The 15,361-nt window shown below is 46.1% G+C and overlaps 1 protein-coding gene across 1 annotated transcript in view; it reads right to left on the bottom strand.

Annotated features, from left to right (window-relative positions):
- Positions 1-11,110, bottom strand: part of LOC311120728 (forkhead box protein K1-like) — a 37,061-nt gene extending 25,951 nt beyond the window's left edge. Inside the window, exons 1-2 of the mRNA XM_084195305.1 lie at positions 10,302-11,110; positions 3,894-4,106 (exon numbers count right to left, since the gene is read on the bottom strand). Coding sequence (XP_084051431.1) covers positions 3,894-4,106; positions 10,302-10,732 — 644 coding nt within the window. The 5' untranslated portion in view covers positions 10,733-11,110. The remainder of the gene's footprint in view (positions 1-3,893; positions 4,107-10,301) is intronic.
- Between the last annotated feature and the right edge of the window lie 4,251 nt (positions 11,111-15,361).

Here is a 15,361-nt window from a genome sequence, read left to right as displayed (position 1 = left end):
ATGTAAATAGGTTTAGAACTGTGGAACCTCTAGAGAACTATAGAACTATGTAAATAGGTTTAGAACTGTGGAACCTCCAAACTATACAACTCTAGAACTATGTAAATAGGTTTAGAACTGTAGAACCTCCAAACTATACAACTCTAGAACTATGTAAATAGGTTTAGAACTGTAGAACCTCCAAACTATACAACTATAGAACTATGTAAATAGGTTTAGAACTGTAGAACCTCCAAACTATACAACTATGTAAATAGGTTTAGAACTGTGGAACCTCTAGAGAACTATAGAACTATGTAAATAGGTTTAGAACTGTGGAACCTCCAAACTATACAACTATAGAACTATGTAAATAGGTTTAGAACTGTAGAACCTCCAAACTATAGAACTATGTAAATAGGTTTAGAACTGTGGAACCTCCAAACTATAGAACTAAGTAAATAGGTTTAGAACTGTGGAACCTCCAAACTATACAACTATATAACTATGTAAATAGGTTTAGAACTGTGGAACCTCTATAGAACTATAGAACTATGTAAATAGGTTTAGAACTGTGGAACCTCCAAACTATACAACTATAGAACTATGTAAATAGGTTTAGAACTGTGGAACCTCCAAACTATACAACTAGAGAACTATGTAAATAGGTTTAGAACTGTGGAACCTCCAAACTATACAACTAGAGAACTATGTAAATAGGTTTAGAACTGTGGAACCTCTAGAGAACTATAGAACTATGTAAATAGGTTTAGAACTGTGGAACCTCCAAACTATACAACTAGAGAACTATATAAATATGTTTAGAACTGAGAACTAGAGTGATGTAATCAGCAGGGTCGTAACCCCAGACTCCCCTCAACCTTTACTTCACTCATGTATTCTTTATAAATAATGTATTTTTTCAGCACTTTACTTTTGCTACAAACGACAGCACACACACACACACCCACACACACACACTCACACCCTTATCCCTCCCTCCCTCCCTCCCTCCCTCCCTCCCTCCCTCCCTCCCTCCCTCTTCTAGTCCACCCCCCACCAGTGTCAACATGAGAACTGCCAAGGAGAGGGGGACGTTAGGGGAGAATATAAAAACACACAGTAGAAACTTGTCCAACTAGACCAGTGGCTCCTATTACCATGTGAAGGTCCCAATGTTTTGGTTTTGGGGAGTGTCTGGGGGAAGTGTCCATGTATCAATTACTGTAGGGGGTGTTACAGTAGCTAGCCTGGATAAGGCCACAGGGGTAGGGGGTGTTACAGTAGCTAGCCTGGATAAGGCCACAGGGGTAGGGGGTGTTACAGTAGCTAGCCTGGATAAGGCCACAGGGGTAGGGGGTGTTACAGTAGCTAGCCTGGATAAGGCCACAGGGGTAGGGGGTGTTACAGTAGCTAGCCTGGATAAGGCCACAGGGGTAGGGGGTGTTACAGTAGCTAGCCTGGATAAGGCCACAGGGGTAGGGGGTGTTACAGTAGCTAGCCTGGATAAGGCCACAGTGTGTGATAGGAGCAAGGGAAGGGGGGGGGGGGGGGGGGGTGGGGGTGTGTGTGTGTGTGTAGGAGGCTAGGCAAAACAACCTGTGGTTGAACCAATCAGGAGCCTGCTAGCGGCTGCCGTGCCATATATGGCTTGTGTACACACACCATGACACTGGAGGGCACACGTGGTGCAGGACCACACACACACCACCAGGGGGAGACACAGAGGGGATACGTGGTGCAGGACCACACACACACCACCAGGGGGGGACACAGAGGGGATACGTGGTGCAGGACCACACACACACCACCAGGGGGGGACACAGAGGGGATACGTGGTGCAGGACCACACACACACCACCAGGGGGGGACACAGAGGGGATACGTGGTGCAGGACCACACACACACCACCAGGGGGAGACACAGAGACACAGAGGGGATACGTGGTGCAGGACCACACACACACCACCAGGGGGAGACAGAGGGGATACGTGGTGCAGGATCACACACACACCACCAGGGGGAGACACAGAGGGGATACGTGGTGCAGGATCACACACACACCACCAGGGGGAGACACAGAGACACAGAGGGGATACGTGGTGCAGGACCACACACACACCACCAGGGGGAGACACAGAGACACAGAGGGGATACGTGGTGCAGGACCACACACACACCACCAGGGGGAGACACAGAGGGAATACGTGGTGCAGGACCACACACACACCACCAGGGGGAGACACAGAGACACAGAGGGGATACGTGGTGCAGGACCACACACACACCACCAGGGGGAGACACAGAGACACAGAGGGGATACGTGGTGCAGGACCACACACACACCACCAGGGGGAGACACAGAGACACAGAGGGGATACGTGGTGCAGGACCACACACACACCACCAGGGGGAGACACAGAGACACAGAGGGGATACGTGGTGCAGGACCACACACCCACCACCAGGGGGAGACACAGAGGGAATACGTGGTGCAGGACCACACACACACCACCAGGGGGAGACACAGAGACACAGAGGGGATACGTGGTGCAGGACCACACACACACCACCAGGGGGAGACACAGAGACACAGAGGGGATACGTGGTGCAGGATCACACACACACCACCAGGGGGAGACACAGAGACACAGAGGGGATACGTGGTGCAGGACCACACACACACCACCAGGGGGAGACACAGAGACACAGAGGGGATACGCTGGGAAACACTTCCTCTCTCTTCCCAGGGGTTTTTTCTGACTAAGTCTTGGGCGAGTGTTTTTTCGGGCACCTATGTCCAAATATATATATATACAAAAAATATAACATATACACATACACACACACACACACACACACACACATTGTGGTCCTCTGTAGCTCAGCTGGTAGAGCACGGCGCTTGTAACGCCAAGGTAGTGGGTTCGATCCCCGGGACCACCCATACACAAAAAAAATGTATGCACGCATGACTGTAAGTCGCTTTGGATAAAAGCGTCTGCTAAATGGCATATTATTATTATTATACATATAAATAATATTTTCGAATGGAGAAATGTTTTCTTTGTAAACTTAAACTACTAAAAGTATTTAGAAAAGATAGAGCTATATACTTCAAATAGGCCACAGCGTGATAGGAGCGAGGTGCCAGGAAAATAACCTCTCACTCACTCGGTACCAGGAAAATAACCTCTCACTCACTCGGTGCCAGGAAAATAACATCTCACTCACTCGGTGCCAGGAAAATAACCTCTCACTCACTCGGTGCCAGGAAAAATAACCTCTCACTCACTCGGTGCCAGGAAAATAACCTCTCACTCACTCGGTGCCAGGAAAATAACCTCTCACTCACTCGGTGCCAGGAAAATAAACTCTCACTCGGTGCCAGGAAAATAACCTCTTTAATAATGTTTACATATCTTGCACTACTCATCTCATATGTATATACTGCATTCTATTCTATAATATTCTACTGTATCTTAGTCCATGCCGCTCTGTCATTGCTTGTCCATATATGTATATATTCTTAATTCATTCCTGACTTAGATTTGTGTGTATTGGCTATATGTTCTGAAATTAATAATAATAATAATAATATTGTTAGATATTACTTGTTAGATATTACTGCACTGTCAGAGCTAGAAGCACAAGCATTTCGCTACACCCGCAATAACATCTGCTAAACACGTGTATGCGACCAATACGATTTGATTTGAATAAGATCATCTTTTGAGAACTAAAAATCACCTAAATAAAAACTAGACAATCAGGGAGAATCTAAAATTCCCCAAATGATGCATTCAGGAGTGTCATGGAACAGTCCCCCCAACTAACGCGAACTCAGAGATTCTGAACGTGTGTGTGTGTGTGTGTGTGAGCATGCATGCATGTGTTAATCTATCTGTCCTCACCTGAGGGTGCCTGTCGGGGAGGGCAGCGGGCTGACCAGGTGTCGCAGGTCATCATGGTGCATTGTGGGAATGCTGATCTTGAGGGGGGAGATGTGGGGGAGGAGGGAGAGGCGGGGCGGAGGAGACTGCTGCTCCTCCTCTCTCAACTCCTCTCCAGGCAACAGAGAGGAGAACTGGATCTTTATGACTGTACTGGGGAACCTTAATACACAGCTAGAGGAGGGGAGGGGAGAGAGGGGGGTGGGGGGGGGGGGGAGAGAGAGAGGAGAGGGGGAGGAGAGAGAGGGGGGGAGGAGAGAGAGGAGAGAGATGGGAAGGAGAGAGAGAGAGGGGGAGGAGAGAGAGGAGAGAGATGGGGAGGAGAGAGAGGGGGAGGAGAGAGAGGAGAGAGAGAGAGAGGGGGAGGAGAGAGAGGAGAGACAGGGGGAGGAGAGAAGAGGAGAGGGGAGAGGGGGAGGAGAGGGGAGAGGAGAGAGAGAGAGGGGGAGGAGAGAGAGGAGGAGGAGAGAGAGGAGAGACAGGGGGAGGAGAGAGAGGAGAGAGATGGGAAGGAGAGAGAGAGAGGGGGAGGAGAGAGAGGGGGAGGAGAGAGAGGGAGGAGAGAGAGAGGGGGAGGAGGATGAGGAGAGAGAGAGGGGGAGGAGAGAGAGAGAGGGGGAGGAGAGGGGAGAGGGGGAGGAGAGGAGAGGGGAGAGAGAGGGGGAGGAGAGAGAGAGGGAAGACAGATGGAGGTGTTTAGTTCACTATTTTACAGTTCCTAGACATTAGAACACTCTCTACTCCTATTAGAGCAGCCATTAGTTCCATTAAGTTAACACACCTGGTTACACCTGTAGGACACTTTCCCCTGGTGGTAATAATGCTGCCACTAAGTTTTTCAGTTGGTGGCACCAGCCCATGATCAGGTTAGTATATAGACAGAGACAGACAGACAGGCACCACACAGACAGACAGACAGGCAGACAGATAGCTGCCTCACACTTACATTTATAGTCATTTAGCAGACGCTCTTATTCAGAGCGACTTACAGTTAGTTAGTGCATACATTTTTCATACTGGCCCCCCGTGGGAATCGAACCCACAACCCTGGCGTTGCAAACGCCATGCTCTACCAACTGAGCTACACGGGACCAGCACACTTCCCTTTGAAACACACTATTCCTGTTCTACTTTTTAAAATGTGTGTTTGAATGGAAAGTACAGTTGAAGTCGGAAGTTTACATACACCTTAGCCAAATACATTTAAACTCAGTTTTTCACAATTCCTGACATTTAATCCTAGTAAAAAATTCCTTGTTTTAGGTCAGTTAGGATCACCACTTTATTTTAAGAATGTGAAATGTCAGAATAATACTAGAGAGAATGATTTATTTCATCACATTTCATCACATTCCCAGTGGGTCAGAAGTTTACATACACTCAATTAGTATTTGGTAGCATTGCCTTTAAATTGTTTAACTTGGATCAAATGTTTCGGGTAGCCTTCCACAAGCTTCCCACAATAAGTTGGGTGAATTTTGGCCCATTCCTCCTGACAGACCTGGTGTAACTGAGTCAGGTTTGTAGGCCTCCTTGCTCGCACACGCTTTTTCAGTTCTGGCCACATATTTTCTATAGAATTGAGGTCAGGGCTTTGTGATGGCCACTCCAATACCTTGACATTGTTGTCCTTAAGCCATTTTGGCACAACTTTGGAAGTATGCTTGGGATCATTGTCCATTTGGAAGACCCATTTGCGACCAAGCTTTAACTTCCTTACTGATGTCTTGAGATGTTGCTTCAATATATCCACATAATTTTCTTTCCTCATGATGCCATCTATTTTGTGAAGTGCACCAGTCCCTCCTTCAGTAAAGCACCCCCACAGCATGATGCTGCCAACCCCGTGCTTCACGGTTGGGATGGTGTTCTTCGGCTTGCAGGCTCCCCCATTTTCCTCCAAACGTAACGATGGTCATTATGGCCAAACAGTTCTATTTTTGTTTCATCAGACTAGAGGCCATTTCTCCAAAAAGTACGATCTTTGTCCCCATGCGCAGTTCCAAACCGTAGTCTGGCTCTTTTATGGCGGTTTTGGAGCAGTGGCTTCTTCCTTGCTGAGCGGCCTTTCAGGTTATGTTGATATAGGACTCGTTTTACTGTGGATATAGATACTTTTGTACCTGTTTCCTCCAGCATCTTCACAAGATCCTTTGCTGTTGTTCTGGGATTGATTTGCACTTTTCGCACCAAAGTACGTTCATCTCTAGGAGACAGAACGCGTCTCCTTCCTGAGCGGTTTGACGGCTGTGTGGTCCCATGATGTTTATACTTGCGTACTATTGTTTGTACAGATGAACGTGGTACCTTCAGACGATTGGAAATTGCTCCCAAGGATGAACCAGACTTGTGGAGGTCTACAATTTTTTTTCTGAGGTCTTGGCTGATTTCTTTTGATTTTCCCATGATGTCAAGCAAAGAGGCACTGAGTTTGAAGGTAGGCCTTGAAATACATCCACAGGTACACCTCCAAATGACTCAAATGATGTCAATTATCCTATCAGAAGCTTCTAAAGCCATGACATCATTTTCTGGAATTTTCCAAGCTGTTTAAAAGGCACAGTCAACTTAGTGTATGTAAACTTCTGACCCACTGGAATTGTGATACAGTGAATTACAAGTGTTATATATATAATATATAAATATGTTATAATTATTAATCTGTCTGTAAACAATTGTTGGAAAAATTACTTGTATCATGGACAAAGTAGATGTCCTAACCGACTTGCCAAAACTATAGTTTGTTAACAAGAAATGTGTGGAGTGGCTGAAAAAAAGTTAATGACTCCAACCTAAGTGTATGTAAACTTCCGACTTCAACTGTACATCTCCACTTGATGTGATTAATTGAATTATTTTTGATAACAGTAATAAGAATCTTATTCCTCCATTCATTAGAAACAACAACAATATTGTCATCTGTGTGATCAGTTGACGCTGATGATGGTGATCTTAGGCTTGTGTGCGGCTTCTCGGTCATGGAAGCCCATTTCATGAAGCTCCCGATGAACAGTTATTTTGCCGACGTTGCCTCCACCAGAGGCAGTTTTGGAACTCGGTACTGAGTGTTGCAACCGAGGACAGACGATTTTTACGAGCAGCGTGCTTCAGCACTCGGCGGTCCCGTTCTGTGAGCTTGTGTGGCCTACCACGTCGCGGCTGAGCCGTTGTTGCTCCTAGACGTTTCCACTTCACAATAACAGCACTTACAGTTGACCGGGGCAGCTCTAGCAGAGCAGACATTTTACAAACTAACTTGTTGGAAAGGTGGCATCCTATGACGGTGCCACGTTGAAAGTCATTGAGCTCTTCAGTACGGGCCATTCTCTACTGCCAATGTTTGTCTATGGAGATTGAATGACTGTGTGCTCGATTTTATACACCTGTCAGCAACGGGTGGCTGAAATAGCCAAATCCACTCATCTGGTCCCGTGTAGCTCAGTTGGTAGAGCATGGCGTTTGCAACGCCAGGGTTGTGGGTTCGATTCCCACGGGGGGGCCAGTATGAAAATGTAAGTCGCTCTGGATAAGAGCGTCTACTAAATGACTAAAATGTAAATTTGAAGGAGAGTCCACATACTTTCGACCATGTGTGATATCTATCTATCTATCTATATATAAACATCCCTTCTTCAGGACCCTGACTTTCGAAGATAATTAATCCAAATAACTTCACAGATCTTCGTTGTAAAGGGTTTAAACACTGTTTCCCATGCTTGTTCAATGAACCATAAACAATTAATGAACATGCACCTGTGGAACGGTCGTTAAGACACTAACAGCTTACAGACGGTAGGCAATTAAGGTCACAGTTATGAAAACTTAGGACACTAAAGAGGCCTTTCTACTGACTCTGAAAAACACCAAAAGAAAGATGCCCAGGGTCCCTGCTCATCTGCGTGAACGTGCCTTAGGCATGCTGCAAGGAGGCATGAGGACTGCAGATGTGGCCAGGGCAATAAATTGCAATGTCTGTACTGTGAGACGCCTAAGACAGCGCTACAGGGAGACAGGACGGACAGCTGATCGTCCTCGCAGTGGCAGACCACGTGTAACAACACCTGCACAGGATCGGTACATCCGAACATCACACCTGTGGGACAGGTACAGGATGGCAACAACAACAACTGCCCTATATACACACACACACACACACACACACACACACACACACACACACACACACACACACACAGTACCAGTCAAAAGTTTGGACACACCTACTCATTCCAGGGTTTTTCTTTATTTTTACTATTTTCCACATTGTAGAATAATAGTGAAGACATCAAAACTTTGAAATAACACATATGGAATCATGTAGTAACCAAAATAGTGTTAAACAAATCAAAATATATTTTATATTTGAGATTCTTCAAAGTAGCCACCCTTTTGCCTTGATGACAGCTTTGCACACTCTTGGCATTCTCACAACCAGCTTCACCTGGAATGCTTTTCCAACATTCTTGAAGAAGTTCCCACATATGCTGAGCACTTGTTGGCTGCTTTTCCTTCACTCTGCGGTCCAACTCATCCCAAACCATCTCATTTGGGTTGAGGTCAGGTGATTGTGGAGGCCAGGTCATCTGATGCAGCACTCCATCACTCAAATAGCCCTTACACAGCCTGGAGGTGTGTTGGGTCATTGTCCTGTTGAAAAATAAATGATAGTCCCACTAAGCGCAAACCAGATGGGATGGTGTATCGCTGCAGAATGCTGTGGTAGCCATGCTGGTTAAGTGTGCCTTGAATTCTAAATAAAATCACTGACAGTGTCACCAGCAAAGCACCCCCACACCACCTCCTCCATGCTTCACGGTGGGAACCACACATCTGGTGATCATCCGTTCACCTACTCTGCGTCTCACAAAGACATGGCGGTTGGAACCAAAAATCTCAAATTTGGACTCATCAGACCAAATTACAGATTTCCACCGGTCTAATGTCCATTGCTCGTGTTTCTTGGCCCAAGCAAGTCTCTTCTTCTTATTGGTGTCCTTTAGTAGTGGTTTCTTTGCAGCAATTCGACCATGAAGGCCTGATTCACGCAGGCTCCTCTGAACAGTTGATGTTGAGATGTGTCTGTTACTTGAACTCTGTGAAGCATTTATTTGGGCTGCAATTTCTGAGGCTGGTAACTCTAATGAATTTATCCTCTGCAGCAGAGGTAACTCTGGGTCTTCCTTTCCTGTGGCGGTCAGTTTCATCATAGCGCTTGATGGTTTTTGCAACTGCACTTGAAGGCACACCTGTTAATTGAAATGATTTCCAGGTGACTACCTCATGAAGCTGGTTGAGAGAATGCCAAGAGTGTGCAAAGCTGTCATCAAGGCAAAGGGTGGCTACTTTGAAGAATCTAAAATATATTTTGATTTGTTTAACACTTTTTTGGTTACTACATGATTCCATATGTGTTATTTCATAGTTTTGATTTTTTTAAACATTTTTTGTCATTTAGCAGATGCTCTTATCCAGAGCAACTTACAGGAGCAATTAGGGTTAAGTGCCTTGCTCAAGGGCACATCGACAGATTTGTCACCGAGTCGGCTCTACTGGCACAACGCTCTTAACCACTAAGCTACCTGATGTCTTCACTATTACTCTACAATGTAGATTTTTTTTTTTTTTTTTTTTAACTGGAATGAGTAGGTGTGTCCAAACTTTTGACTGGTACTGTATATATATTCCAGACTGACATTTGTCGTTATGATATTTCTATGTTTTTTTGTATTGCTTGCTAGGTATTCCTGCACTGTTGTTGCTAGAGAAACAAGCATTTCGCTGCGTCTGCAAATCTGTGTAGGCGACCAATAAACTTTGATTAGATCGTAAATATCCGTCATGCTGACTTGAGTGACTTTGTTTACGCGACGCCGCCGCCCGTCAAAACACTAAGATACAGTCAGTAGCTAAGCTAACAAGTTAACTCTAAATGTGGCTAATGTTTCAGTTTAGCTACTTCCATAATGCTGCTCACGTCTGCAACGGATTCACTTTAGCTAGCGTCTTCCTAATGTAGGTAACAAGTTAGCCACAGTCTCCTATCTTTTTCAATATGGGCTCTCAATGCGAATGGCTAATGTATTGAGTAGACAACTAGTTAGCTTCACAGTAGCCAGCTTAGATGTGTAATGTGGCTTATGTTTGTTTATGTAGCTAGCAACATTAGCATGCTAGTTATGCTAAGCTAACTTACAAGTTAGCCACAGTCTCCTATCTTTTTCCAATATGGGGCTCTCAATGCGAATGTATTGAGTAGACAACTAGTTAGCTAGCTAGCTTCCAGTAGCCAGCTTAGATGGTGTAATGTGGCTTGTGTTTTGTTTATGTAGCTAGCAACATTAGCATGCTAGTCATGCTAAACTAACTTACTCTCGGGGCAGTTGCATGGGTGGCGCGCCTCTCCTCTGGAACACGCCGTCCACGAACACCCCGTTCTTGCCGAGGCAGCGCAGCGAGAACCCGCACGGCTCCTCCAAGGTGATCTGGAGGTGCCGCCGAGAGATGAAGCTGGAGTGACCCATGTTGATGTCCACGGAGCCGTGCGACGAGTTACGGCCTACGGTCACCGTTCGCTGCCGCATGACAAACTCAAAGTCCCGGCCTTCGAGCTTGGCCAGGGCCCGAGGCGGGGACGCGAGGCGAGTAGGCATTCCGCAGCCCCGGCCCAGCACCGAAGAGCCCGAGAAGGAGAAATTGGGAGGGTGTGCGGCCGAGGTCACCCCGACTCGAACAGGGCTGCAAGGGGCAGATTGCAAGGCCAGTAGGGCTCGAGCTCCGTTGTCGTCCCGAAAGTCTGCCATCTTCTTTTTTTTGGGGGGGGGGGGGGGGTGAATACAAACACACTCTCGACTCTCAGACACACACAGGTCCCTGCAACGTGAAGGGTTATTGGACAGGCCCGCTCGCTAGCTCCGTCGCTGTCGGAGAGACAGAAACAACATGGATTCTGGCCGCGGTGAAGACCCGGTGTGAATGAGGAGTGTGATCCGGAAATGGAGTTAGTTCGACAAAGTTGTCTCGACCCTTCGGTCCAATAATAACACCTGATAGCGATAAGACAATCCTGTTCTACCAAGCCGACGCTGTAAACATCACACTGTTGCTGCTCAATAAATACACCCCCCCGTTCTATATCCCACTATGCCTATCAATTTGTAGCGTTGTTCAAGACCAGATTGACCAGACGAGGCCAATAGTATGGTATTATTGAAGATGTTAGGCTTATTGGAATCGTATTTAACAATATTATATATATTTTTTGTGCTCTTTTTTTTTATTTTCTAAACGGTAAAAAAAAATAGTATGCCCTTGGACGAGAGAGGGTTAATACTCGTTTCCAGGAACCGGACAACACGTGCGTGACATATGTCGTTGGTTCGGGGCCAGAATGAGAAATGTTTTTAATTTGAGATGATTACTTGTTTGGTCACTGCTATCCCCGACTGTTTGTTCGGAATATGAAGGTGAACTTTTCTCTGTGTGAAGGAGGTGAACTTCATGACCAGAGATTCTCTGCACTGTGTTTATAAACGCTGAAAGTACAAGATAACTGGAAAGTGTGGAGAGTGGATCAGTTGTTTGGAATGGGACCAGGCGAGCTACCGCCCTTACGAAAAACTGTTTTTTTACTACAGTAATTTTTCAGCGTTATTCTGCAATTACTGAAAATACCAAAATACCACAGTGGACTGATGTTACTGCACTTTTACTGCACTTTTAAAACGGCAATCTTTTTTTGTAAGGGCAGGGCTGTGTATTTACATCCAATGGCCACACGAGGGCGGTATTGGGATCGGAAAACAAACGCACATGTGTGGAACACTACAATTAGGCCTAGCTGAATGAAATTAGAAATATGTCTTGATAAATAACAAATCAATATATATATATATTAATTGTTCTCATGTATATTTGTGTGTGTTTGTAACTTATTAAAAACAAAAAACTAAGTTTTAAGTGAGGATAGGCATCGTTCTGAAGCTGAAAAAAGATAGGAAATTCACATGAGCACATATTTATACATACATTTAGCAGACGCGCTTATCCAGAGCGACTTACAGTTAGTGAGTACATACATTTTTCATACTGGCCCCGTGGGAATCGAACCCACAACCCTGGCGTTGCAAACGCCATGCTCTACCAACTGAGCTACACGGGGAACAGCACCACAATGCCTATTCCACCCATGCTCTACCAAGGTTTTCCCAGCACACAGCTTTGACCTACTACAGTAGCTATGTTGGTATTGTACTTCAAACTATGTTTAGGCAGGTTGCTTAGGATTCAAACCTTCTCAAAAAGCCTGATTCATAGTCTTAGACGAGGTGCTTCCACATTAATATGATTTGTACCACATACAGGGTAAAGTATTGGATTCTTCACACACCACAGTACGATATTATCCTATTAATCATTTTCATGCTTTTTTGAATTTCAATCAAAGCAACCTTTGCTTCTATTCTTATGCTGAACAAAAATATAAACGCAACATTGCATATAAGGAAATCAGTCAATTGAAATAAATAAATTCGGCCCTAATCTATGGATTTCACATGACTGGGAATACAGATTTTTTTTTAAAGGTAGGGGCGTGGATCAGAGTAACCAGTCAGTATATGGTGTGACCACCATTTGCCTCGTGCAACGCGACACATCTCCTTCGCATAGAGTTGATCAGGCTGTTGGTTGTGGCCTGTGAAATGTTGTCCCACTCCTCATCAATGACTGTGCGAAGTTGCTGGATATTGGCGGGAACTGGAACACGCTGTCGTACAAGTCGATCCAGAGCATCCCAAACATGCTCAATGGGTGACATGTCTGGTGAGTATGCAGGCCATGGAAGAACTGGAACATTTTCAGCTTCCAGAAATTGTGTACAGATCCTTGCAACATGATGCTGTGCATTATCATGCTGAAACATGAGGTGATGGCGGTGGATGAATGGAGTGACAATGGGCCTCAGGATCTCATCACGGTATCTCTGTGCATTCAAATTGCCATCGATAAAATGCAATTGTGTTCGTTGTCTGTAGCTTATGCCTGCCCATACCATAACCCCACCACCACCATGGGGCACTCTGTTCACAACGTTGACATCAGCAAACCGCTCACCCACATGACACCATACACGTTGTCTGCCATCTGCCCGGTACAGTGGAAAACCGGGATTCATCCGTGAAGAGCACACTTCTCCAGCATAGCTGTGGCCATTGAAGGTGAGCATTTGCCCACTGAAGTCGGTTATGACGCCAAACTGCGGTCATGTCAAGACCCTGGTGAGGATGACGAGCACGCAGATGAGCTTCCCTGAGACGGTTTCTGACAGTTTGTGCAGAAATTCTTTGGTTGTGCATTTCCCACTGTTTCATCAGCTGTCTGGGTGGCTGGTCTCAGACGATCCCACTGGTGAAGAAGCCAGATGCGGAAGTCCTGGGCTGGCGTGGTTACACGTGGTCTGTGGTTGCGATGCCGGTTGGACATACTGCCAAATTCTCTAAAATGACGTTGGATGCGGCTTATGGTAGGGAAATTAACATTCAATTATCTGGCAACAGCTCTGGTCATTCATGGTCTCGATGAACAGCTGAGGTCTTGAACAGCTGAGGTCTTGAGGTCAGCTGAGTGGTAGAATCAGGTGTGGTACCACTGGGCTTGACGAACAGCTGAGTAGTAGAACCAGGTGTGGTACCACTGGGCTTGACGAACAGCTGAGTGGTAGAACCAGGTGTGGTACCACTGGGCTTGACGAACAGCTGAGTGGTAGAACCAGGTGTGGTACCACTGGGCTTGACGATCAGCTGAGTGGTAGAACCAGGTGTGGTACCACTGGGCTTGACGAACAGCTGAGTGGTAGAACCAGGTGTGGTACCACTGGGCTTGACGAACAGCTGAGTGGTAGAACCAGGTGTGGTACCACTGGGCTTGACGAACAGCTGAGTGGTAGAACCAGGTGTGGTACCACTGGGCTTGACGAACAGCTGAGTGGTAGAACCAGGTGTGGTACCACTGGGCTTGACGAACAGCCTGCATAACCTTGTAGATCGTCAAGAGCAACTTTTGATAACTCCTGATACAACCAACCACTGTAAATAAATTACCAACGGCTGAGAAACATCTGGAAAAATACAAAGTCGTTAGACAAGTACAAAACTCTTAAGATAAATTATAGACATATTTACAAATCTGAAAGTGGATAGGTGCTCTAAACCCTTGAATAGAAAAACTTCAGCTGTAAATGTCCTAAGTAATGTTGAACACAGCTGTCCAACGTCCTCATTTATAAACAGGAAACCAGGTGGGAGAACTCACAGATTTGGAACAGAACATACATGTTTAAATATTGACAGTGTGCGAAGTAGCGTGTTTACTGCGTGAATTTGAATTGCCATGAGTTGTTTGTCAGTTCCACATGGGCCAGCTTGCATTTCTCCATGACAGGCGCATTCCCACAATCCCCCCCCCCCCCCCCCCCCCCCCCAATCTGCCATAAAGCACTGTGGCGATTGGCTTGCATCTCTACAGATGAGGGCAAAGACCTCTTCCTTGAGAGTCTGAGAGCTGGTCTTTCCTCCGTTCTAGCGAGACACACACAGTAGTACACACCACCACACTCACTGCCACTCGCCTGCCACTCCACCAACCCAAAGGCCACCCCACTCACTGCCACTCGCCTGCCACTCCACCAACCCAAAGGCCACCCCACTCCCTGCCACTCGCCTGCCACTCCACCAACCCAAAGGCCACCCCACTCCCTGCCACTCGCCTGCCACTCCACCAACCCAAAGGCCACCCCACTCCCTGCCACTCGCCTGCCACTCCACCAACCCAAAGGCCACCCCACTCCCTGCCACTCACCTGCCACTCCACCAACCCAAAGGCCACCCCACTCCCTGCCACTCGCCTGCCACTCCACCAACCCAAAGGCTCTTTCAAGAGCCGCCTAATAAATATACATAAGTGTGTGTGTCGGGGATGGGGATTGTCAAAACTAGAAATTAATAATTGTCAAAATGTATCCTTGTCAAAATGTATCCAATCTTCAGATACACAGCCTTTACAATACGAACCCTGCTCTTAAAAACGCTGATTTCGACAGACCATTTAAATGGACACTCCTGAAGTGTTTGTTCCAAAACTATTCTGGGTCGTTTGTTTCCTCTTGCTTGGTTCAAATACAAACAGTCTAAAACAGTTGATTTGTTGGAAACAGATTCATTTCATCAAGTAGCTAAACAAAGTTAGCGAGCATGTCATTTTCTCAGGGCTGACCATTTTTTTTTTTTTTGAAAAGCTTGGAGTGAGATTTACTGTGTGAATTTTATTGGCCTCTGGCACAATCCCTACACGGGGGGGGGGGGGGGGGGGGGGGATTTGACTGTTTTAAAGCTAATTTCCTGTTTTACGTATTTCGACATGGCTTAGGCAATATG

This window comes from Coregonus lavaretus (genome assembly GCF_964263955.1).
Source record: "Coregonus lavaretus genome assembly, contig: HAP1_SCAFFOLD_4969, whole genome shotgun sequence".
In the NCBI taxonomy this organism is placed as follows: Eukaryota; Metazoa; Chordata; class Actinopteri; order Salmoniformes; family Salmonidae; genus Coregonus; species Coregonus lavaretus.
The sequence above is the reverse complement of the archived record's forward strand: the minus strand, read 5'-3'. Positions and strand labels throughout refer to the sequence as shown.